This window comes from Myxocyprinus asiaticus, chromosome 46 (assembly GCF_019703515.2).
Source record: "Myxocyprinus asiaticus isolate MX2 ecotype Aquarium Trade chromosome 46, UBuf_Myxa_2, whole genome shotgun sequence".
Lineage (NCBI taxonomy): Eukaryota > Metazoa > Chordata > Actinopteri > Cypriniformes > Catostomidae > Myxocyprinus > Myxocyprinus asiaticus.
This window is the reverse complement of record NC_059389.1, coordinates 15977813-16002300: the sequence shown is the minus strand read 5'-3', so window position 1 is coordinate 16002300 and position 24488 is coordinate 15977813. Positions and strand designations below refer to the sequence as shown.

At 36.4% G+C, this 24488-nt stretch overlaps 1 protein-coding gene across 3 annotated transcripts in view; it reads left to right on the top strand.

The window, feature by feature from the left end:
- The first annotated feature begins 121 nt into the window (after nucleotides 1-121).
- The window catches only part of LOC127436028 (tyrosine-protein kinase CSK-like), a 41975-nt gene continuing 17608 nt past the window's right edge, over nucleotides 122-24488 (top strand). Inside the window, exons 1-6 of one of the 3 annotated variants that reach the window (XM_051689923.1) lie at nucleotides 122-630; nucleotides 5175-5245; nucleotides 9498-9561; nucleotides 20458-20570; nucleotides 22026-22139; nucleotides 23061-23173. In XM_051689923.1, the coding sequence (XP_051545883.1) occupies nucleotides 20556-20570; nucleotides 22026-22139; nucleotides 23061-23173 (242 nt within the window). In that variant the 5' untranslated portion in view covers nucleotides 122-630; nucleotides 5175-5245; nucleotides 9498-9561; nucleotides 20458-20555. The remainder of the gene's footprint in view (nucleotides 631-5174; nucleotides 5246-9497; nucleotides 9562-20457; nucleotides 20571-22025; nucleotides 22140-23060; nucleotides 23174-24488) is intronic. The other 2 variants (XM_051689924.1, XM_051689922.1) reach the window with 2 other exon arrangements.

Below are 24488 nucleotides of genomic sequence, written 5' to 3'. Positions count from 1 at the left end.
GCCCACTTACTAACGTCTGCTTTTCAGCGAATCAGTTAGGCGAACGTCACGTGTTGTAATTAATATTAATAAGCAACGCTTTCACTATAGTAGTATACGTAATTCTCGCAGTGAGCGTTTTCTGAAAGACGCATGCGTACAAAACAAGGACTGCCTGAAGAGGTGCGTTTCCTTTTCAAAGGCCTGTGTGTTAAAGACAGCTGTATATCCTGGGTGTGCGTAACGCTTAAAAACTGCTCGCTTCAGCGGCTCACCTCTATCTACTTCACTGATCAGCAAGGCACCGCAACAGTTTTTTAGTTGAAGCGCGTTTTCTTTTCATGCGCATTGTTTTATATTAAAAACGCATACAACCGCTGTTGTCTTAACGGTTTAGGGGTTATATATTTGTATGCACGGACAAGCTGATCATCTTTTGTCTTCGTTGATGTTAGAGGACTTCGATCAGTTTCATTGAATGCAGAACGCTGGTCCATCTGAACTTAGACAGGAATTAAAACATTTATCTTCTGTCTACACATTCTGGTGGGTTGGATCCTTATGGTGTGCATGGACTAAGTGGACAATCCTAAAAACATCTCAAACTTTTAGACATTTGGACACCAACGGTTGCATCTGCAGTACAGATAGGTACAGTTATCTCTTTTATTATTCCAACATACTGGCTTGATCTTAACCACCCTTCCTTTGGCTGTTTAAAAAAAAAAAAAAAAAAAAAAAAAAAACATTTTGCATTGTTCTTCGCTTGCACAGTCCCACAGCTTTTTGCATGTCTAAGAATGGGTGCATTGTTTTTTAGAATATTGGACAAAATTAAGTGCAATGGGTCTGCTTCACAGCTGTCCAAATAAGAACCACTTGAGAGGCTGGGATGAGACCAAACATGTCTTTGGAGGTCCATCATGTTTTGTTAAGCATCTTGATTTGGGGGGGGGGGGAGTTGCAATGAATAACATTCTGCCCAACATCTCCTTTTGTGGTCCATGGGAAAAATACTAAAAAGACATGTTTTAAACAACATAAGGGTGAGTAAATGATGACAGAATTTCATTTTTGGGTGAATTACCCATTTGAATAATGTATGTATGCAAGATGCATTGATAAAGACTGTTTTTGCAGTTTTGTTAGCCATAATGCTTTGAGTATAGAAAATAGCATGGTATATTGGCAGTATGAACTGGAGTAAACCCAGATTGAGGTGTATTGTTCCTTTGCCAATCCTGAATGCACCATATCAATTCTTTTCTACATCAGCAGCATCGTTCTGGGATTATGTTGTCATGGCTGCCTAAAAGTGTCTAATAACAGCATTTGAATGTGAGTCTGAGAGAATGCTGTTTATTTGGTTGCAGCCGCTCATGCTTTTTCTGCAGAACTTTCCCTATTTTTTTGAGTTGTTATTGGCCTCCAAGGTAACATGAAATACAGTGCACTTATTAACATGTAAACATCCGCAACCAAGTCAGTTACGCTTTGGAGCCAAATTAGTTACTAGTACGTTTTCATAGTATTTAAAAGTGAAAAATATCGTTAAATGCCAAAAGGGCAGTTATTCAAATTATGATCTTAATATGGCACTAAACTTCCTCTGTGTGGTTTAGTGCCATTAATATTAATGCACAAGAGATGCATTTAGAAAGGCTGAAATCTGAAGGTTACTTCCTCCTACTAAAGTGGAGACTTTAACCAGGTAGTCACTGCACAATGTTTTATTATGTCACTGCTGCCAACATACAGTATGTGTCTCTATGTATATTATACACCGTTTCTGACTGCCCTTAGTTATTCATTCGTCTGTTAATGATGCCTAAAATTAAAATGTGCCAATTAAAAGCAGAGCCCCTCCTTTTGAAATTCATCAATGCAAGACATCCTGTCTGTTTTCTTTTGTTCACACCTTCGAAGTGCTCCTCAGTTGTGCTTCATTGCATCTGCTGCATTTGAAGTATCTGTCAGAATCAATGCTCTGGGATATCTGTTTTTCTGAGAAACTGTCATTTGCAATGGGGTTCTAAGCTGCTGTGTTTTTCGCTTACTAAGAAAATGGTTTTGTGGTATACTGCTGCACAAATTAGAGCATGGCTGTTTTGTTTTGCTCCTTTTCCAACAGAAGTTGTTTTCACTGTCATATACTAATTCCCTAATTTGAAATAATGCTCCATTTAAAAGTCAACACTTCCTCATAAAATCTGACATGTGATACAGACTGCACTCTACAATTCTCAGCCTATTTTAAAAGGTTATGTTCACCAAAAGAAAAAAGACCATTCTGATATCACTTTTACTTTCCTTATGTTATTCCATATCTGTATGACTTTTTCTTACATGGAACACAAAAGGAGATGTTAGGCAGAATGTTCACGTTTCTGTTTTCCACACAATTAAAAAAGTGAAAGGGAACAGATGCTGACGAGCTTAAAAAATGACTGAATCAGCCCCGTAAAAGGATCACAAATTTAGTCCATATGACTTCGGTGCTATATATGTTACAGTTACAGTTATGTAATTGGCTGGTGTCTTTGACCTTAAGTGCATTCAAGTTATACAGTGTCAGAATGTTCACACTCCATATTTTAGAATTTAGTCAGATAAAAGTTTTAATTGCAAAAATATGCAGTGCACAGAAGCCTTCATGCTGAGATAAAACGGAGATAACCTTTTTGAAAGCCTCAAAATTTACCCATGAGTAAGATCTGAATGGTTGATTATGTGATAATGGATTTTCACAATTCAGTCAAGTTTCAACCAGTCCACTTATAAAAAGAACATTGCAGTCCTCTCATTTTTGAAGTGGAGCTATCAAAATGTTGGAATATACAGTAGATGAACATACATTATTTTTTGGTTGCATCGAGCTGCCATTTTTTTAATTTGCTGCTGTTTTTTGAGTTGATTTTTAACTATAAATAATAAATAATTCTCATCATCGAAACGTATTTATCATAATTTAAACATGTTTGTATATACCTTAAGAATTTAGACATACAAGAGAATTTTAATTATTAAATACCAAATCTGATAATTTATCCTTAGGTTAACAATTAGACATATTACAGAAATATTTGTATTAATCTGAAAAATGTATTTTTAAAAAGATGCAAATTTGTGTGGTGTGTTTCGGTAATGAGAAAAATTGTTTGTTGGGTTTTTTATTTTATAAATTAGGTAAGCAATGATTGCTTTTTTAGAGCCTGTACTATGTGTTATGTAAAGTTAAAATAAATTGTAATTAAATCAAAATAATTGTTTGAGTTTTGGCCTTTGTTTTGTGTAGTGGTCGACCGATATGGGTTTTTCAATGGCCGATGCCGATATACCTAAATGTCGATAAACATAATACAATTTAACAACAGCAAATCAGATGTACATAAACTTTCTAAAGGGAAAAAAAAACACATTTCATGCAATATTTACTCAAATTTGCACAAACTTGGGAAAAAAAACAACAACTTTGAAAGTGTTGACTATCCATTGACAAATCTATTGGTAGATTTTAGAACTGACACAAGGGAAAGTTAACGCTTCTGTTAATCAGTCAAGCGATAATCACAAAATGACCAAATAACGTCCAATTAATCGGCCTGGCCAATATATATCGGCCTATCACTAGTTTTGTGTGTTGGTAATGAGAATTTGTTCATCATTGAAAATCATTGAAAAGTTTTTTCAAATATGTTAAAATATGTTGTGATTATTAAATAATTGGCTGATCGGTTATTTGAGATGACTGTGATTATTTTGCACTTTAAACTCCAATCAGATTTTACTGTCTAAAAAAGGGAATGAACAGCATGTTTGAGTATTTCATGATTACCCCATCATCAAATTAGCTAAAATGTTTAATAAATGAACAAGCAAGGAATAGAGAATTTGTAGAAGTTTGTGAATGACAGTCATTCAAATTCTGGTGAAATGTGCAGAGATTTTTGCAGGCTCAAATTCCTTGTGAGCTTGGTCACTAGCCCTTCCTCTTTCTCTCTTTTTACATGGACACATAAAAAACAAACACATCTTGTAGTTGTATATTTGGTCGAAGAACTCTTGTTTATATTGGTAGTCTTTTTGCCTCCCTGCTGTCACAGTGGCTTGTTGCTTGATGACAGGGCAGCTCAATTAAGCATCAAAGTGAGTTGTATGAGCAGCTCTGCCCAGAGGGTAGAGTGTTGGCCGGGTCAGGCTGTTAAGAGACGCCCCCTGCCATGACACTGGCTGGCATGGAACCTAAAGACCTGCTAATAGCACAGCACAATTGGAATGAAGGAAACGCAGAATGGGAATAATTATGTAGGCTAATGACACGTTCTGTTTTATAACAAAACACTCAGTCTGACCCTCATTAACTGTGGCCATTACAGAGCAAACAGCATTTTAGCAGTCCGGTGTCTTGGTTTTTGTGCATTCATATCATTATCAAGTTGTTCTTTTATGATGAATTGATATTTAGTAATGGATATTTTCATGCATTACATAAGTCACATTCTATCATATTTAATGTTTCATAATTTAAAGCATGAGTCTTTTTGTGTCCACCCAAACCATCTGCTCTACTCTGCAATTCCCTGCTACTATCATAGGAATGCTTTTTCTTCCAACTCTGAGGACTTTTACGCATGAATATTAATGATATGCATGAGGAAATTCTTGGCACTCAAGTGTTGATGGTGACCCAGAACATCACAGTGTCAATGTTACTTTGTAATTACAAGAAAAAGTAGTGTTTAATACTAATAAACAATAATGGCAATGTGACATGATGGGACTAGACTAAAACTAGATCACTTCTATTATAATCTATGAAGCCATCTACACTACTTGTTCTTTATAATGGGAGTGATAGTTCTGTTGCATTGATCACTTGTAATGTAGACAGAGTCAGACCTATTGCTGTGAATGAGGCTCTTTTAATCTTGTGTAACTTTTTTGTGATCGGAAATATGAGATGATAGTATCAGTATCTTAATCCTGTCAGTCTCTGGGACAGAGAAACATACTGTGAAATACTTGTATCTATGTTGTATTGTGCTGAATGTAGTAGGGGGAGTGGCATGTAGAATACCTGAGGTCAGAATCTCTGAACCTGTTGGATCTTGCCTGAGTACACTGATAGTAAAAGTTATGAGATTCGCATACCGTAATGCTGCTTTTTACCATTTCCCTTTTTCTCTATTACTCAGAATCACACATCATACATTTTTGTTGGCAACACAATGGAAAAGTACTGTGGAAGCACCATATTACAGTGAAGGTAATACTTTGTACAGTACATTTAAGTTTAATTCATGTACCATGGTTTTTACATACTCCAAGGTCCTTTTAAAGTATAACATGGTACTACCATCCATGGTACATGTCCAGAAAACATGGTATTATTACAGTGCTCCCTTACAAAAAAGCAATGTGATGGTACTTTATATGGTAAAGTGATGTTATTAAATGGTAATACTATAATACTTTGATATATACCATGGCACATGTACAGAAAACATGGTAGTGTAAGTGGGTGATATTCACAAAACCTGTCAATAAAATGTCCTGGTTTTTACAGTAAAAAATGCTGTTGAAATTTTTGAATTTTTTTATTAAAATCAGCAAAAATGAAAGGGAGTACTACTCTGATGTTTAAATATTGTACAGTATTTTTTTAAATGTTGCAATAATGAGAATATCATAATGATAATATCACAATCATTTTTGCTTCATGGTAACGAGAATTGGGGGGGTAGAATGTGCGTAACGTTTATGATTATAATAACACAGTGTAACAAAAACCTTGGCCCTAAAAATAGGCTTAAAGGAATAGTTCACCTCAAAATTCTCTCAACATTTACTCCCCCTCTTGCCATCCCAGATGTGTATGACTTTCTTTCTTTCTTTCTCAGCTCTGTAGGTCCACACAATTCAAGTGAATGGTGGCCAGAACTTTGAGGTCCAAAAAGCACATAATGGCAGCATAAAAGTAATCCATAAGACTCCAGTAGTTAAATCTATATCTTCAGAAGTGATATGATAGGTGTGGGTGAGAAATAGATCAATATTTAACTTTTTTGCACATGAGTTTCTCCTGTACTAATGGATCTCCCAGCGTGAGTTCTTTAATGTGCACTGTAATTAAAATAAATCTTACCTCTCACTTCACAGCAAATGCACTGGAGGACAGATTATATCACAGCGGTGCACTGAAGGTCAGATTATATATTATCAAACATAATATGTGGTTTTTAGATGTTTATAATGATTGATTATGATAGATAAGATGCGATCACGAATGCACTTGCTGGCTATGCGCACCGCCATATTTTTGTTGCAATGCAAGATGGGATTCTGTGTTTGTATAGTCATAGAAGCATACAAAAGGCGGAGCACTGAAGGTTCTAAAAACCTAGCCCTTCCACTCTCCCAGCACCAGAAGTGGTTGTGACAGATGGAATGGGAGAAGGCTCGAGTGGCTGACTAGTTTGTATATTCGTAGACGTCAGAAAACATGGCCGCAGCGCTGCATCTAAACAGTGCGCGCCGAAGGTAACAGCTTTATACTTTTATTTAGTGATTGTTTTAAAGTTTGTAACATATAAAAAGATAATGTGATGTTGAAAAGACAATTTGAGCAGCTGGTTCATTATGACAACCGCTTCAGTCATTATGACAACAATTGTTCTGGTAAACAGCAGCATCAAAGCAGATCACACCAATTTGATTGTACGTGCGAAAGGGTTAAGTCTTTTTTTTACTATAAATCTCCACTTTCACTTTCTTCTTTTGTTTTTGGCGATTCACATTCTTCGTGCTTATCGCCACCTACTGGGCAGGGAGGAGAATTAATGGTAAAAATTAAAATATTTACTTAAAATATTTATCCATTTCTCACCCACACCTATCATATTTCTTCAGAAGACATGGATTAAACCACAAGTTTTATGGATTACTTTTATGCTGCCATTATGTGCTTTTTGGACCTTCAAAGTTCTGGCCACTATTCACTTGCATTGTGTGGACCTACAGAGCTGAGAAAGAAAGAAAGTCATACACATCTGGGATGGCAAGAGAGGGAGTAAATAATGAGAGAATTTTCATTTTCAGGTGAACTATCCCTATTAGGGGATAAGTATATTCATGGAGATACACAAATCAAAATGTTTGAGAATTCAGCATTTTTCTCTTTTCATCATATACACACCCTGACACATTAGTGCTTCACAACTGATCTAAAAATAGAGGGCATGTCTCAATGGCCCTCTTCAAACCAACTGACTGTACTCATTAAGTTAGCATGCTGAAAGATGCCTCGTTTGTGATTTGAAATGGAGAATGAAAGAGCATCCAAATGTTCGTAATGATTATTCAGTGTGAACTGAATGGGCAGAGTCATACGTGCAAGGCTGTAAGTGATCTAATAGGTCGTGAATTGGATGCATTTAAAGAATGAAAGGCTTTGAGTCTGGATTCTGCTTTTCACTTCCCTCTATCTCCGAGCACATCATGTCTCTGTTCTCTCTCATTGAAGTTAGTTTCCTAGTTCCTCATGTAGCCTGGAGGCAATAGTCATGGCTCCCCTACTGACTTTGACTGCCAGTATTTCTGCCTCGCTCTCCATGTGCTTTCCTTTGAACATGACGGAATAAATTATAGTCTCTGACGTTTCGTGTGTTGATCCCTTAATGTCATTAGCCTGCAGGCTTAGACAGAATCATGAAGATGTTAGCACAAAAGCTACAGTGGGGGTCCAAAAGTCTTAGATCACATTCGAAATCTGGATTTCTTTCATTTAAACCTGAATATAAACAAAGTTTTAGGATCTTGAACATTTTAAACAAAATGACATTTTTAAGATTTGGACCCAGGTCACTAATCAATGTAAGCAAATATGTGACACTGACCATGTTAACTCTTATACTAAAGATCAGATTTTCTTGCTTGCAAGCAAACAAGATGCTCTGGAACTTTCTCAGATCATACCGGGATAACATGGATCATCAGGTTTTGCACAAACTTGTAGTGTCCATCCCAGCTTAAATGTTGTCATTACAACAAAAGTGGGACATAACAAATAGAATGAAATTCTGAAATTCATGTGTATTTTGTGTAACCTTTCACTCAGATTGTATTAAATTAGAAAACAATGCAAAATATAAAATATTTCACTAGTGGTCTCTTTGTTACTCAGCTGACTTTCACCTTCACCAGATGCTGTTGTGTTTGTTCCGGTACATACAAGTGCAAGTTGGTGATTCTCCTGAAACCTGTTAAGAAAACACTTCTGTTTTAAACCAAAATGAAAAGAAACAAATAAGAAATAATTTTTTGCATAAAGAAAATGAAGCCTATTACATTGCGAGATAATTTTTATGACAGTTATGCACATTTTACCCCACAATTGTCATTATCGCAACGCAAAAGAAGATTATGATATTCTCATTACCGCAATGTGATAAATTATATATTATACTAATTGTAAAGCATTTATACATCATAGTAATGCTCCCTTGGTACTGCCTTTCATTTTCAGTTATTTTTATTTAAAAAATATATATATTTTTTTTTCTTTTTTACTGTTACATAGTAAAAGGACTGTTACTGTAACAAGAATCATCTTTGAAATCAATGGGAATAGTAAAAGTAAAACGTCCGAACGCATTACGGTAATGAGAATTTTGTAAAATTTGTTCAAGTGTCCTGAAAATAATGTCACAATTAAGGACTTTTGAAAATCATATCCTCTTGAGACCCTCCTGACTGCTGTGCAATTTCCATTTTCCTTTTTGATTTGTAACTAGTAGCACCTAATAAAAAAGCAAAAAAAAAAAAGCAAATTGTTTTCTTAAACATTTATGTCCACAAATTTCTTATTTTTTTTAATTGATTTCGGTTTAAATAAGACCAGGACATTTTCTTGACAGGTTTTGTGCGGATCACTCAAATAAGATTCGTAAAGTTACTTGTGTTGTCCTTAAAACCAAACTCGCTAATGTTTTCATCCATTTGACCCAGCCCCTGATTGAAGAAATGGGTTAGAGTGACCATGCCTTGGCACACAAAGACACTTTTGTCTTGTCTTTGAGTGAAAGGAAAGGCTTTGGAACTACATCATACCCTCTGGAAACTTCCGCAACCCCTGTAATCTTCCGAGTGGCCAGAGTTGACTGAACTCAGTGCCACTGAACAGCTCGCTGCTCTGCAGTCGCATGCTGTGAGGCTTCATTCCAAAAGATGACAAGTCTCTTAAATTTGAGGGATGAAAAGTCCTCTTGTCAAGGCGTAGCCTGTAGATACATTCCCTAAACAATGATATCATTTGTCACAAGAGATATGCCAAGGCACACCCTAAAATTGTTGCATATCTCAGAAAAGACTGAGGCTTATTGATTCTGATTGGTGAATGCATTCTGCTTTAAATGTCATGTTCTTTTTTTATTGCTGTACCGTTTTTGTGGGTGGATGATGTTCAGAACCTGTTTTTTTGATGTGGCACACATTTTATTTGTCTGTTTTTTGCGTCTTAGGTGTTTTCACATGATTGCATCATTCTTTTTTCCTCCATTATGGTGTGTCTGTGAGTGTTTTGGGGTGAGTTTAAACTAAATGACACTATCTTGTCAATTTCCACAGCTTGGTGTAAGTGCAACAGTCAAACTATTTCATAAAGTGAATCGAAGCTTGAGATATCTGTAACGTCACATTCTTTCATGGGACATGTTCATGGTGTTCTTGGAATTCATTTCCTCATATATCCTTATTTATCTCATTTATCTTTAAATACATATCGTCTTTAGGGTAGAACATATTAGGTAGGACAGACAGATCTTTAACCGTTCATGCTTAATAAGCCGACAGTGTGTGTTCATGTAAACACAGTAAACTGCTTTCCTTAATCAAGGTAAGATCATAAACTTATTGGCACATGTAGATTTTTGCCCATTACTCCAATTCCATGTTGCATGTAAACACCTTTGCTGGCATTCTTCCCAGCTTATCCAATGTGCGCAAGTGTTGTGCGCATGCCTGTTTACATTTTAACGTCAGAAGCAGAGAATAATCCGATATTTCAAATCTAATGTAAACAATTGTTTCAAGCTTGATTGGATTTTTTGAAAGCTCATTTTTGTTAGTTATCAGTGGATTGGTGTGCATGAAAACATGCTCAGTTTGTTCATGGCCTTGGGTAAATGTAAACTTTGAACGGAATTTTTTTGTGATAAACGCCATGGCCTGGTCCTACGCTAGAAACGAACGTCAAGATTTTCACTGAAAATGACTTTCCCAAAACCCTAAATTTCAGGATGTTTCCCACCAAAACCTATAGTATGCCTTTAGACAGGGCCAGCCCTTGGGTTTGTGGGGCCCCAGGCAAAATCATGAAAATGGGCCCCGCTGGTGTGAAAATGGTCATAACTTTAAAACATCCATAGAACCACTGCAAACATGATGAGCACATTTTTTTAATAGAAAGCACTAAAAAAGAAACACTATACTGTATAGCTCGGTAGATGACAAATAATGTGTCCAATAGCTTTTTTTCCCAACATGAAGATGTTAAATGTACATGCATGCATAAGGGAATATGTGGATTTTAGGTGCTGTGACAAGTCACCATTTTATCACCTTTTTTGATCACCTTTCAACCTTTTTCTAGAAGTACAAATAAACCAGTGTCTCAGTTAATATGAGGTCATGGAAACTGCAAGTATGATAATTACTGGGTAACATTTTACAATAAGGTTTGCATTAGGTATCAATAACAATGTATAATACAGTTTTCCAGCATTTAGTCATCTTAGCTAATGTCAATTTATAAAAATACAATTGTTTATTGTTTGTTCATGTCAGTTCATATTATATTAACTAATGTTAACTTATAAAACTAGTATATGTAGAAATTAACATTTACTAAGATTATTAAGTATTGTTCATGTTAACTAATGTAGTTAAGTAATGTTAACAAATACAACCAAGTGTCACACAAAATAAGAAAATGCTGTTCAAAATAGTTATAATAGTATAGGCCACTGCTGAAAATGCTTGAAATTCCATTTCAACTACTCGAATAACTATGTGTAAATGTTTATTTAGAGCAACAAAATCAATGAAAACAAAACGTTGTCCAGAATGTGTGCAAAAGTGGATAAAAGTTAAAACATCAGGCAAAATAAGGTAACTACAGCAATACAATTACATGTGTTTATAGGCCCTATTTAAAATAACACCTCAAAATATATATTTGTAAACAAATGTAAAGAATAAACACATGCCTCTTAGAGAGCAGAGATCTTTGTAGATAGTTTGGTTATTTTCCAGATTAATTGCTCATATTTTCACTCTGAGTTTTTTTGCGTCTTTATATCGACAGTGTCTGAATTCCTTCCCCAGCAGATTATTCTTGAGAAAACGAGAAAAACCCTAATGATGTGTCAAGCACTGTTTCTGCTATACTTTAAACAAAGTAAGCCTCAAAAACTCAAATAGCCACAAAGTAATATTTTTCATAACTTATTTTCTGCGTTTCTTTCAGGCGTGCATGCGCATTATTTAGCAAGGTGTGTGATCTGTGTCTAATAATACTGTGAAAAGACGCCGCGCTCTAGTTCCCAGCAATGTTTTGCATTATGAATAAATTATGCAGATTAGTGTGTACTGCTTAGCTTTACTTCTTGCCGATTTTAGATACACTGCTGTTATTTTATTTGTTTTAACTTTCAGTTATTTGTCTCTTTGTGATTATTCAGAGCTCATTTTATACTTAATATGTTGTTTTTAGTTTTCACTGTCATTGTGATTTGTATGTTAAATGATGAGGTCCACGCACGTTGCATGCTCTCCTGTGTGTGTGCGCGATAGAAACGGTTTGACTCTGGAGAATTTTAAAATAAAAGTCATCAATGTTTCTTAATACCATGATTTGTTCATTTGCATGTGTTTGCACCTTCACAGGGCCTCCCCAGGCACGTTGGAGCCCTAGGCGGTCACCTGTTTCGCTTGTAGGACGGGCCGGCCCTGTCTTTAGAAGACTTGGAATATTACGCAATGGTTACATGGACTATTCTTATGATACTTTTGGGTCCTTTTTTAAGCTTGCTTTTACCTCTACGCAGCCATTTTGAAAAAGAGCCATTGAGACTGAAAACTTCTGGCATATTTAAAATGGCAAGCCATTACAACAGCAATCAGTTTCCTGTCTTTAGATGATTCATGTTATTCCTGTTCGGGGAGTATAAAATTAGTTAGTCAGGGTAACGGGAAGGCTGTGTTTTTAAAGGGAAGTGTGTTATATTCTTACTGCAAGGGTTACTGTGCATTGCGCTGTTGTTGGTGCACTTTTTGCTGTCTGCATCTCTAGGCAGCACCCTTCATCCTGTAGTGCTCATCACCCACCAACGCCTGCATGCCAATACAGGAAGACTGTTTTAGTCTCCGCAGCTCAGACAGGAAGTGACTTCATGTTGCGGGGCCTTGATGCAAAAGCTATTTTGCATTGAAAGAGTGGCAGCAAGAGTTGGTTGACAAATTAATGAGGTCAAGGCATTCTGTGGCGTGAATTATCTAGTTTGCAAGTGTACCGCATGCACTGCACTGCACCACTTCATAAAGTGTGCAGATAAGGTGGGAGGATTGAACTGGTTTGAATTTACTATTACACACAGAGACTGACACAGGAGCTGTCTCGAAAAAGCGAGGGAGCGATTTTGAAGACTAAGTCAACATGAAATCAAAATTGGCCCTATTTGCTTTCTTAATACACATTCCTGGTTCTGTTGTGCACAATTCATTAGTGCACATCATTGCAAAGAAGTAAATGTTTGTTTTCATTATCAGTCATCAAAATGTAAAAACTTGCTCCACCTCTAAAATGACGTTCTTTTTTTGCTACATGAGCAGTCACAAAAACATTAGCTAAATATCTATTTAGGCATTGTTTTTGACTACTGTTGTTGGTAATGCAGCATTTCTAAAATTTTGCCAAGAGCGCAGTAATTTAATGCTGGTTGAAGAAAATGTAATTAAAGGTTAACAAATAACAATAGTTTTGGAAAAGGACCATTAACAGCCTGATCTCATGAAAACTATGTGGCGGGTGCGCCATTTTTGCAAAATTATATTACATGGTTCATTACACATATCATGTCAATTCCGAGGTGGAATGTCCACTGTGTGATGCTAAAATTTATTGTTCTCCCAAACAGATAAGGGTTTTAAGGTCTATTGCGTTTTAAATCCACAAAACCTACCTACCCTAAGCCTAATCGATAGTAGGGCTGAACGATTAACCGAAATAAAATCGAAAAGGTGATATGACCCAGTGCGATTTTCAAACCGCGAAGGATGCAATTTAATTAATTAAATAAATAAATACTCAACACACTGCCTGCTTTGCTCTGCCTATGTGCACGGCTGTTTTTGTCTGTAGTGTGTAGTGTTTTTTTTTTTTTTTAAATACAATGGGATCATTGTATTACACATTTGGTGTCAGAGGGGTTCTGTGCTCCATGCACACAAACTCTTATCTATCTGGTGCCGTGAGTGACAGATGTGCTCTGAGTTGGGTTAGGTGTGCTATCATGATATGAGCGCATTATTTAAAGTGCCCTAGATTTACTTTAATTGCACATTTGTGTAATTTTACATACCTCTAAGTTTGGCCACTACAATTTACTATACGCATCTAAAATAATCCCATGAGAGCTGTTTTTTTGACAGCAAGGCAGAGCTTTTCACTGCATTAAAAGGCTGTTGTCAACTGAACTTCAAACACCAGAAACTTGCATCCCTTCAGTCTTCAAAATAAAAGCTTCCACCGAAATAAAGGCTTGAGGGTTTACTGGGATTGCATAGTAAGTTAATAAATTATTAAAGAAATAAATTACTATTAAATAATAATATTGATAATAATAATGAATTATTATTATACAATAATATATTTCTATAATAATTTCTTAACATTATTATTGTTGCTATAATATAATATTCAATTTGACTAGGTTTCAAAAAAATAAAATGAAAAGTGAACTGACCCTTTCATAGATTGGACAAAGTTTACAAAGCAGACAGATGCAATTTTATTGTGATGCTGTCCCCCACTCCCTCTGTTTAACTGTTTTATTTATTTAGTTTGGTTCTTTTTAGAGGACTGTGTGTGTGTGGAAGTGTGAACACCCTTTCTATAACAGTATTTCTGTTCTGCAGTAAAGCATGGGCAAAACATGGTTTAATTTTGGCTAAAAGGAATCACACAATTTTTGTTTTATGTTTATCATATCGCAGTTCAAATTGCAGTTGTTGTTTTTTTTTTTTAAATAATCGCAATTAGATTTTTTTGTCCAAATCATTCAGCCCTAATCGATAGTGTCATGAAAGCAAACGTGAGATGAAAAACGCAATTGTTGAAGCACCCACGTCATTTTGTGGTGGTGCTTTGATACTTTTGGCTCAAGTATCGACTCGCATACTCATTAGGCCTCTGTCCTTTTTCATCACAAGTGCAACGCTCTATCAGTTGAGCTACCGTGCAGATTGATCACTCTTGAACAAGCTTGTAAATTGTAGTTTATGTAACGCAATGTTGTCATGCACCATAGTAAAAGTTTTTTGATGTCATAATATAGCATTGTGCAAGAAACAGGGCAAAAAGTGTTTATGAATTGATAATCTGCCCTTTTACTCGTGATTTGTGTGAAAGTGAAACAAGTCATTGTTGTTGTAGCACCCCTAGTGTTCATTTCACCAGGAAACTGCTGCTTTACGTACAACGAGCCACAAAAAAAAAATCATTTTGCAAAAATATCTGTATAGTAAATAAGGCTGTTAAACTAAAATTCGAATTTGAGTATTCATTAAATTTAAGATAAAAATGCACATTAAATTTTGGATGTGAAAATGTATGATGATGACTCACATTCTTGGGCTAAGACAGACGTAGTGCAATTAATAAAACAGAATGCAGGTATCTTGAGACACGTTTTAAAGTTTGAATTTCCTTTGAAATTTACACAGCATCTAAAAAAAAATTATTTCTGCATGAGATGCTGAAAAAAAACTGCGAGACACAACACAACAGTCAAAGACATCTGTCTTGGTTAATAGAAAAAGACGTACGCATTCGGAATGAATGACCCCCAGAGGTGGAGGACTTTGGCGGTTGTGTCTTGCCTATGCCTTGCTCTCTTATCAGCATCTTGATGCATAAGTATTATTCTACGTACATACTAGGGGTGTAAATTGAATGTTTCATCACGATACGATCTTATATCGATTCTCTTGGCCTGCGATCTGATATTTGTGGTTACTTCAAAGTCTGCCGCGATACAATTTAGATTTGATTTGATTCAGGGCCCTGCAATCGATATTCCAATATTATGTGCCTGTTTTACACAATCAATTACAATTCTTTTGCCCTCAAATGCAAAATATAATATTTTATTGAGCTCTCTTAAAATTGCAACTTTAGTATCCACATTGGGATATCCACAACAAAATAAGGTACTTCAGATGTTGAAAAAAATTATACAGATAATAATATAAAAAAATAACATCACACACAAGTGATCATCAATCATTTGATTACAGCTTATTTTTCAGTTTAATCCAATTCAAAGTACTTACATACCCATGACCAAGGGTGTAGATTTGGCTTGAACATTGCGGGCGGGCGGGCGGGCGGGGGGGGGGGTTGTACTCGCTTGTTTTGATTATTGGGAGGTTACCCCCCCCATCCCCCCTGGAATCTACGCCCTTGCCCATGACTTGTTTCCAACTATCCGTGCTGTCTGCGGATTTCTTGGCCTTCAACTTCCACAGTTGTAATTAAAAATTATGTTACAGTTAACTGGGATAAATTACTGTAAGGTTGTTGATGTGTAGATTTGTAAAGTCTTATAACTGATGCTAGTGCTGGGCAGCAGGTGATTTCTCTTTCCCTCGTTAGTGCTGTTCAGAATGTCGGCATTGTCAAGACGTTTCACATGAACTGCTCCATGGTACTTTTAAATAGCAAATACTCATGTAAATTTCAAATGGGTCGCATGCGCAACGATATCGATGGAAGCCCGAATTAATCGCTCATGTGAGTTGCTCTGCGTTTGTCAAGAGAGCTCGCATTCTAAGAAGCGCCTGGTTGACGCGCGTGCACTGATTCTGTCGCTGGTGTGGAGCTTGCATTACACGGGAAGCCCGGTTGGCACACGCGCACGGATAGCAGAGCGCAATTTGGCTTCACAGACCCTGCGCACATCCTTGTCCCACATAAAAAGCGTATTTAGTGCTCATAAAGTTAAATGAATGTAATAAGGTTGCTTCATCGCTTGACGGAAATGCGTACGGACGTGGCTGACATGAGAGTATTAAAATAAAGGTGCATCTTAAAAATTTCTATATTGATATTTACACATTGTATCGATAACATTGGATCGTTGGTTATTGGATCGATGCATCAATCCAGATCGATGGATCGTTACACCCCTAGTACATACAACTGTATTGAATGAAAAACACTGTTGTACCGCCGGTATTATGAAGCATGAGTACGAGGTAGTACTATGGCACCAGTAGAGGCTACTGTGCAACACTAAGTTAACATAGAACCGTCTATTGAAGCGTTTCTTTTCTCAGTTTACTTTTTTTACTTAGTTGAGAATATGAACTGGCTAAATCGTTTGACTTTATCATTTTACGCACAATTGTTAACAGCCAGGTATGTTCTTTGCAGTAAACAATAACTACAACACACTGTAAACCCTTATAAGTTAGCAAAACTCAAAAGTTTTGTGCTTACACATACAAGGAATTTGTCTTGGTGACAGGAGCTTCCAGTACACAACAATACAAAAACAGCAAAAAGACTTTTAAAAAATAATTAAAATTGAATAAAAAATAAATATTGAAAAGGAAAAAAGTATATATAGAATACACAATAGACAATATATATATTATATATATAAGATATCAAAGCCTTGAAAATGCCAGTACTGTTCAGTCACTTATTAAGAAGTGGAAAATTCGGGGATCTCTTGATACCAAGCCAAGGTCAGGTAGACCAAGAAAGATTTCAGCCACAACTGCCAGAAGAATTGTTCGGGATACAAAGAAAAACCCACAGGTAACCTCAGGAGAAATACAGGCTGCTCTGGAAAAAAGACGGTGTGGTTGTTTCAAGGAGCACAATATCGACGATACTTGAACAAAAATGAGCTGCATGGTCGAGTTGCCAGAAAGAAGTCAATGCCACAAAAAAGCCCGGTTACAATATGCCCAACAACTTAACACACCTCACAGCTTCTGGCACACTGTAATTTGGAGTGACGAGACCAAAATAGAGCTTTATGGTCACAACCATAAGCGCTATGTTTGGAGAGGGGTCAACAAGACCTATAGTGAAAAGAATACCATCCCCACTCTGAAGCATGGTGGTGGCTCACTGATGTTTTGGGGGGTGTGTGATCTCTAAAGGCATGGGGAATCTTGTGAAAATTGAAGGCAAGATGAATGCAGCATGTTATCAGAAAATACTGGCAGACAGTTTGCATTCTTCTGCACGAAAGCTGCGCATGGGACGCTCTTGGACTTTCCAGCACGACAATGACCCTAAGCACAAGGCCAAGTTGACCCTCCAGTGGTTACAGCAGAAAAAGGTGAAGGTTCTGGAATGGCCATCACAGTCTCCTGACCTTAATGTCATCGAGCCACTCTGGGGAGATCTCAAACGTGCGGTTCATGCAAGACGACCAAAGACTTTGCATGACCTGGAGGCATTTTGCCGAGGCAAATGGACAGCTATACTGCAAGAATTTGGGGTCTCATAGACTATTACAAAAGACTGCACGCTGTCATTGATGCTAAAGGGGGCAATACACAGTATTAAGAACTAAGGGTATGCAGACTTTGAACAAGGGTTATTTCATTTTTTTCTTTGTTGCCATGTTTTGTTTTTATGATTGTGCCATTCTGTTATAACCTACAGTTGAATATGAATCCCATAAGAAATAAAATAAATGTTTTGCCTGCTCACTCATGTTTTCTTTAAAAATGGTACATATATTACCAATTCTCCAAGGGTATGCAAACTTTTGAGCACAACTGTGTGTGTGTATATATATATATATATATATATATATATATATATATATATATATATATATATATATATATATATATATATATATATTATAAAACTAATAATAATAATAGATATTTACTTATCAATGTAATGACTCCCCTGCTCTTACTTGAGCCAGCACTAAAGAAAACATGTCCACCCCATATCCTCCCAAATTTTCAGCTTCCTGCAGGGAAAGATGCATTTCTTGAAGAAACACAATAACATATTTCTTACGTTTAAGAAAATAAATAACCTTCCTTCTTTTTATGGGGTGCCCCAACCCATTCACATTCCATGTGGAGAGAGATAATCCACTCATATTAACATTTGACATTTTGACATATAAAAAAATAGATTGTGTGTCAAAACTAAAATTATAAAGACAACATTCCAACATTAGTGCAACAATCAACCCCAGAACTTTCCCCAGAACAAAACAAACAGAAAAGAGAAAAACGTACGCATTAACCCTATGCACGACAGCGCCAACCGGCGTCCATCTCTCCAAACTCAAATAGTCCATGTACGCCTACGAAAGTCCCCGTGACAACTTTGCTGTCGGATTGCTCAAGTCCGGTGTTTCTATAAAAAAATTTGTAAGAAAGAATTACACAACAGAAGATAATCTAAAAAACAAACACCAGCCCATAAGCAGAATAAAAACAAACAAAAAAAACATGTAGATTCGTCCATCTAAAAATAAAATATATATATATAGCTGCGAGCAGCAATTAACGGGGTTCAAGTGGTTTAAGGCCTTTAAGCACATGCTTAAAAAGGTATTATGTTTTATTTAGCAAGCATGTAACCACCTAGATCATAGATGGAATAGACCATTTACAGCCAATACAGGCAATTTACTAAGGAAATACATGGTTTTTAAAGCTCATAGCACCACCTATGGTCCGATCTCCATAAAAGTCTACATGCTTGTTTAGAATCATGTTGCATGTGCTCACCTAATTTCATGAAGTTCTGAGTTTGTTTAGGAATTATGGGCTTATTTGTACACTTGACCACGCCCATTTTCTAAATGACACTGTTATAGCTACCCAAAGGGTAAAGTAAAAAAAAAAATGTTTTTGATAATTATTGACCTAGAGAGTCCAGAGAATTGTACTGCATTTGGTTTTATTGAGGTTGAGCGAAAAACCTAGGACTATTTCACAAAAGTAGGTTTTTTACATAATCGTGAATATTTAATGAACGATTTGATTGACAGCAGTGGTTCTTGAGGCAAAGTTGTTCAGTATGAGGAGATCTAACAAATGATATGAATTATAGCTGTGTCCCAATTCAGAGGCTACATCCTTCAAAGGTCGTATTCGAAGGCCGATTGCGTCACTGTTGCGCGACAGGCTGTCCCAATTCAAAGGCTCCTTCAAATGCGGCCTCCAAATGCATCCTTCGTTTCCCGTGAAATGAAGGATACAACAAATGGATCATTCGCGGCCTTGCATTTGGAGGCCGCATTTGTTTGAATTAAGGGGTGGCTGGGGGGATGGAATGACAAACTCTAATGTGTTATTTGTTTTAAGTTCAAGCTCAGTTCAAAAACTGCTTCTCCCTCCAAAATTTGTCATAGTGGAAAGAGTACAGTAACTTTGTTTCACGTTGGTCATCACCATGAAAGTGAAAAAAAAAAATGTATTCTCATTTCTGCTTTTGGGTGTTGTCAAACTGTGTGTGGTGTGATTTTTGGCTATGGTCTTCTAGTCTTATTTCTTTATTTGTGGAACAGTGCCATTTCAGTTACCCTGCTTTATTGATTTAGAGTGACTTAACTTATGAAACGTACTGTGATTTATGGACTTTATTGTGCTGAATAAATTTTATAAGTATTTGAAAGATGTCTATTACTGTCCATGAAGCTTCTGGGGTATATTTAGCTTGGTATAGTGGCACGATTTTTTCAGGACGTGACTGTAGTTTGTAGCTTTTCCAAGCGCTGAGCTTTCGTTTTAAGTAAGCTTAATGCCCTTAGTTCGCAGTGAATATTTAACAGGCTTTTTGCAAACCCTGCTCAGCCCTTCTGCCTGTCTGAGGTATCGGAAAATCTACAGCCGCCACTTCCCCTTTGAAAGTGTGTGTGTGTGTGTGTGTGTGCGCGCGCGCGAGTTAACTGTGTTTGCTACTACTCTCAAAACTGACATGCATGGTAGGACTAAATTAGAGTAATTGCATTTCTGATTTATATTCTCTAAATGTGTCTTATTAGCAACCCTGTATTTAGCATTTGAAATTGGTTTTCAATGTTTTTAATTTGTTCTTAAACATTGAATGCTTGCATTTTGAAAATTGCATTGTTGCTCTTCATGTTTTTAATGCAAAGCACTTATTGAGGTACTCCAGTGATAATTTTTGCTTTTTATCAATAGGTGTTTGGCCAATTCTGGCTGCAGCTGCACGCCGCACACTCAGGTCTGATGTTACCGATTGAATCGGGCCAACTGTGAGAGGACCATTACCCTCAGCCATGTCTACCTTTGAGGTAACATACACTATCAGTCAAAAGTTTTGAAACACTTACTCATTCTTTATTATAATTGTTTTTTCACATTTTAGAATAATAGTAAAGTCATCAAAACTATGGAATAACATAAATGGAACTATGGGAATTATGTTGTGACTAAACAAAATCCAAAATAAATCAAAACTGTGCTATATTTTAGCATCTTCAAAGTACTCACCCTTTGCCTAGATTCTGCAGACATGTACTCTTGACATTTTCTCAACCAACTTCTTGAGGTATCACCCTGGGATGCTTTTTAAACAGTATTGAAGGAGTTCCCATCTATGCTGGGCACTTATTGGCTGCTTTTCTTTATTATTTGGTCCAAGTCATCAATTTCAAAACTTTTATTTTTTATTACATTTGAATTTTATAATGAAATAAATTAATATGGTGGCACAATAAAATTCTGTCTACAAAACTCATTTCAAACATTTAAGCATACACCTTCCGATCAAAAGATTTTTAAGATCATGAGAAACATTTCAGTCAAGTTTTTCAAAACTTTTGACCGGTAGAGTAAGTCTTTAAATTGCTTAATATGTTGGCGTCAGGATATGTGTTAGGGCTGGATGATGTTCTGATGATATTTTCATGATGACTTTGCTGGTGATATCAAGTGATGCAACTTCGTAATTATTGCAATGATTTTTATGTGGCCAATACCTTTTTTTATGTGTCAGTAAGGCTTGGTCATATTCACCCTTGCACAGCGAAATTCAGCAGGTGAAATACAGTCAACTCAATGGGAATCATGCAATGAGGAATTTTGCCTGATGGATTTCCGATGGTTAAGAATTTCCCTACGTGAATTTCGTGTGGGGTTCAAGTTTGGTAAAGTTTGCCATGAATTTGCAGCGTTAAACAAAAGGAAGTAGCTTAGTTTGCCAGTTACCTCTGTGTGAGCAGGCCATCTGATAGCAAATGGGGATTTCACACGCACTTGCGAGCATAAAAGTGTTACAACAGAGATATTTTAATAGCGTCTCTAACTTAAGGCTGAAGTATGTAACATTTTCTGTGTAAAAATACTTCTATGCCATCTTAACTTGCAGACAACTATTAGTAAGCCATTTACAGGTTAATTTTCTCAAAAACTGTAAACACTTTGTTTCTATTGCGCTATGAAAATTGCTTTGTTTGTTTTGAGGACCCGCTTAGATGGCGTGAGTTTATTGTGAGTATCAGTGTGTAAAAACAGAGTCTTATTAAATACTCTGTATATAAGTCTTAATAGCATCTCTGTTTTAAATTTCAGTAGCAAAAAAGTGATAGTTGCTTCAGTTCATTTCCATAAATGGGTTTGATTCAATGAAAGAACAGAATAAAAAAATAAAATAATATCAGCAGTTCCTGTCAGTGAATTTATTATAACTAGATCAAGGGTTTTTCCTAAAAAAATGTATCATTGTTTTTACCCATCCCCCTCTCTAGACGACCTGGCCTCCGGGCACTGAGTGTGTGGCCAGGTACAACTTCCCTGGATCGACAGACCAGGACTTGCCGTTGTGCAAAGGAGATGTCCTAACAATTATTGGAGTAACCAAGGTAAATATCAGCACAATAATCAGATTAGAGTATGTATGCTATACAATCAGTTATGAATCTAACTTACATCATTTAAATAATCATTAATATCTTTTTTTTTTTAGGTGGCAAAACAAGTAGTCTGAAAGGAATAGTTTACCCTAACATAGTTAATAATTTGCTCACTCTCATGCCATCCCAGATGTGTATGACTTCATTTCTTCTGCAGAACACAAATGAAGATTTTTAGAATATCTCAGCTCTGTAGGTCCATACAATGCAAGTCAACAGGGTCCAAAACTTTGAAGCTCAAAAAGCATATAAAAGTAGCATAATAGTAATCCATACAACTCCAGTGGTTAAATCGATGTATTCAAAAGCAATATGATAGGTGTGTGTGAGAAACAGATCAATATTTAAGTTGTTTTTTTACCATAAATCTCCACTTTTAAATGGCTCTCCTAAGCACTCTTCTCTCTTTAGAGTTCTTCTTTTGTTTTTGGCGTCTTACATTCTTCGTGCATATCACCACTTACTGGGCAGGGAGGAGAATTTATAGTAAAAAAGGACTTAAATATTGATCTGTTTTTCACACACGCCTATCATATCACTCTGAAGACATGGATTTAACCACTGGAGTTGTATGGATTACTTTTATGCTGCCTTTATGTGCTTTCTGAGCTTCAAAGTTTTGGATCCTGTTGACTTGCATTGTATGGACCTACAGAGCTGAAATATTCTTCTAAAAATTATAGTTTGTGTTCAACAGAAGAAAGAAAGTCATACACATCTGGGAAGGCATGAGGGTGAGTAAATGATTTTTGAGTGAACCATCCCTTTAATGCATCTGGTTGTAGTTTTGAGCCACATATGAATTCTAGAGGGTTAAAGCTAATGTAAAAATGTCAATTGTCGTAAATGATGTGCTGTTGTCTTTTCCAGGACCCAAACTGGTACAAAGCGAAAAACGCAGTAGGGCGAGAGGGTACCATACCAGCAAACTATGTTCAGAAACGAGAAGGTGTGAAGTCATGTGGTAAACTGAGTCTTATGCCGTAAGTAAACAGTTCATTTGAGTGTTTGGGACATTATGTACCAATTTATTAGTTGATTTTGTCTTCTGATGTGATATCAAATGATACAAACAATATAGGGCTATATTTAGCATGTATCACTGATATCATCAGAGATCACCTAGTATATCTGTAGTAATACACAAATGTCTTCCTGCTCACTGGTTCAACACAATGTCCAACGAGCTCATTTGAATCGGTCTTTTAGAGGCTAGCTGTTTAAAATAGAAGGAGAAATAAGAGTTATACAAATGGCAGCACTCAGATAAATAAGGCCAATGGAAAAAGTCCATCTCTCTGCGTTTGATATGCAAAAACCAGAGACATGCATCATGATTAGGGTTCTGTTGTAAGAGAGCACATGATATTCTTCAATTACTGCCTGCTTTTAGAGAGAACAATGGATGTAATGACGCAGATATCTCAGCTGTTGCAGGATCTCTGTTTTACTTAGCATGGCAAGACGACATTTACATCTGTATCATTTACGCCAAGCAAAGCGCTGGTTTTGCCACCTCAATTAAATCCTTAAAACTTTATGTATGGGATTTTAAATTCTGTTTTAACTTTGTGTAATAGAAGGTTAGATTTAGCTGTAGATGCATTTGGTTTCAGCAGATTCTGACGGTAGCGGTAATGTTTTGCTCGGCTTTGGTTTATTTTTGATGCTGTGTATGTATATGTGGGGGTAATTGGGAGATACAAATTGAATGTTTGTCATGCCAGGGAAGCCACAGAAGGGCCAGGCAAGGCCAGTGCTCCTTTTGGAAGTCTGTAATTTAGCTTCCTTTTTCTACGATCTATTTTCAACACTGTGTCTGAATCGGTGGTGGACACTTACATGGATGATATTGTGCATTTGAGTAAGCATGTGTACAGCAGTGTTGGAGCTTAAGTTTTTCATTAAAGGGATAGTTCTCCCCAAAAAATTTACTCACCCTCATGTTGTTCCAAACCCATATGACCATTTGACTTTCTTCTGGATAATTAAATAGGCTTAGAATAGAACATTTAGGAACATTTTCAGATGTTACATATGAAAACCACAGGAGTTCATTATGGAGACATTTTTGCCTTTTTGTCCCGAGCCCTGATTAAATTCAGCCCTGGGTGCTCAGTCATTTTTGCACTTTACACTTTTTTATTAAACTGTCTTAAAGGGATAGTTTAGCCAATAATGAATATTTTGTCATCATTTACTAACCCTTGGACTTGGAACCCAGGAGATGTTGGGCAAAATGTTAGGGTCTGACAAGCTCAGTCGCTATTCACTATTATTGTATAGAAAAAAACATGC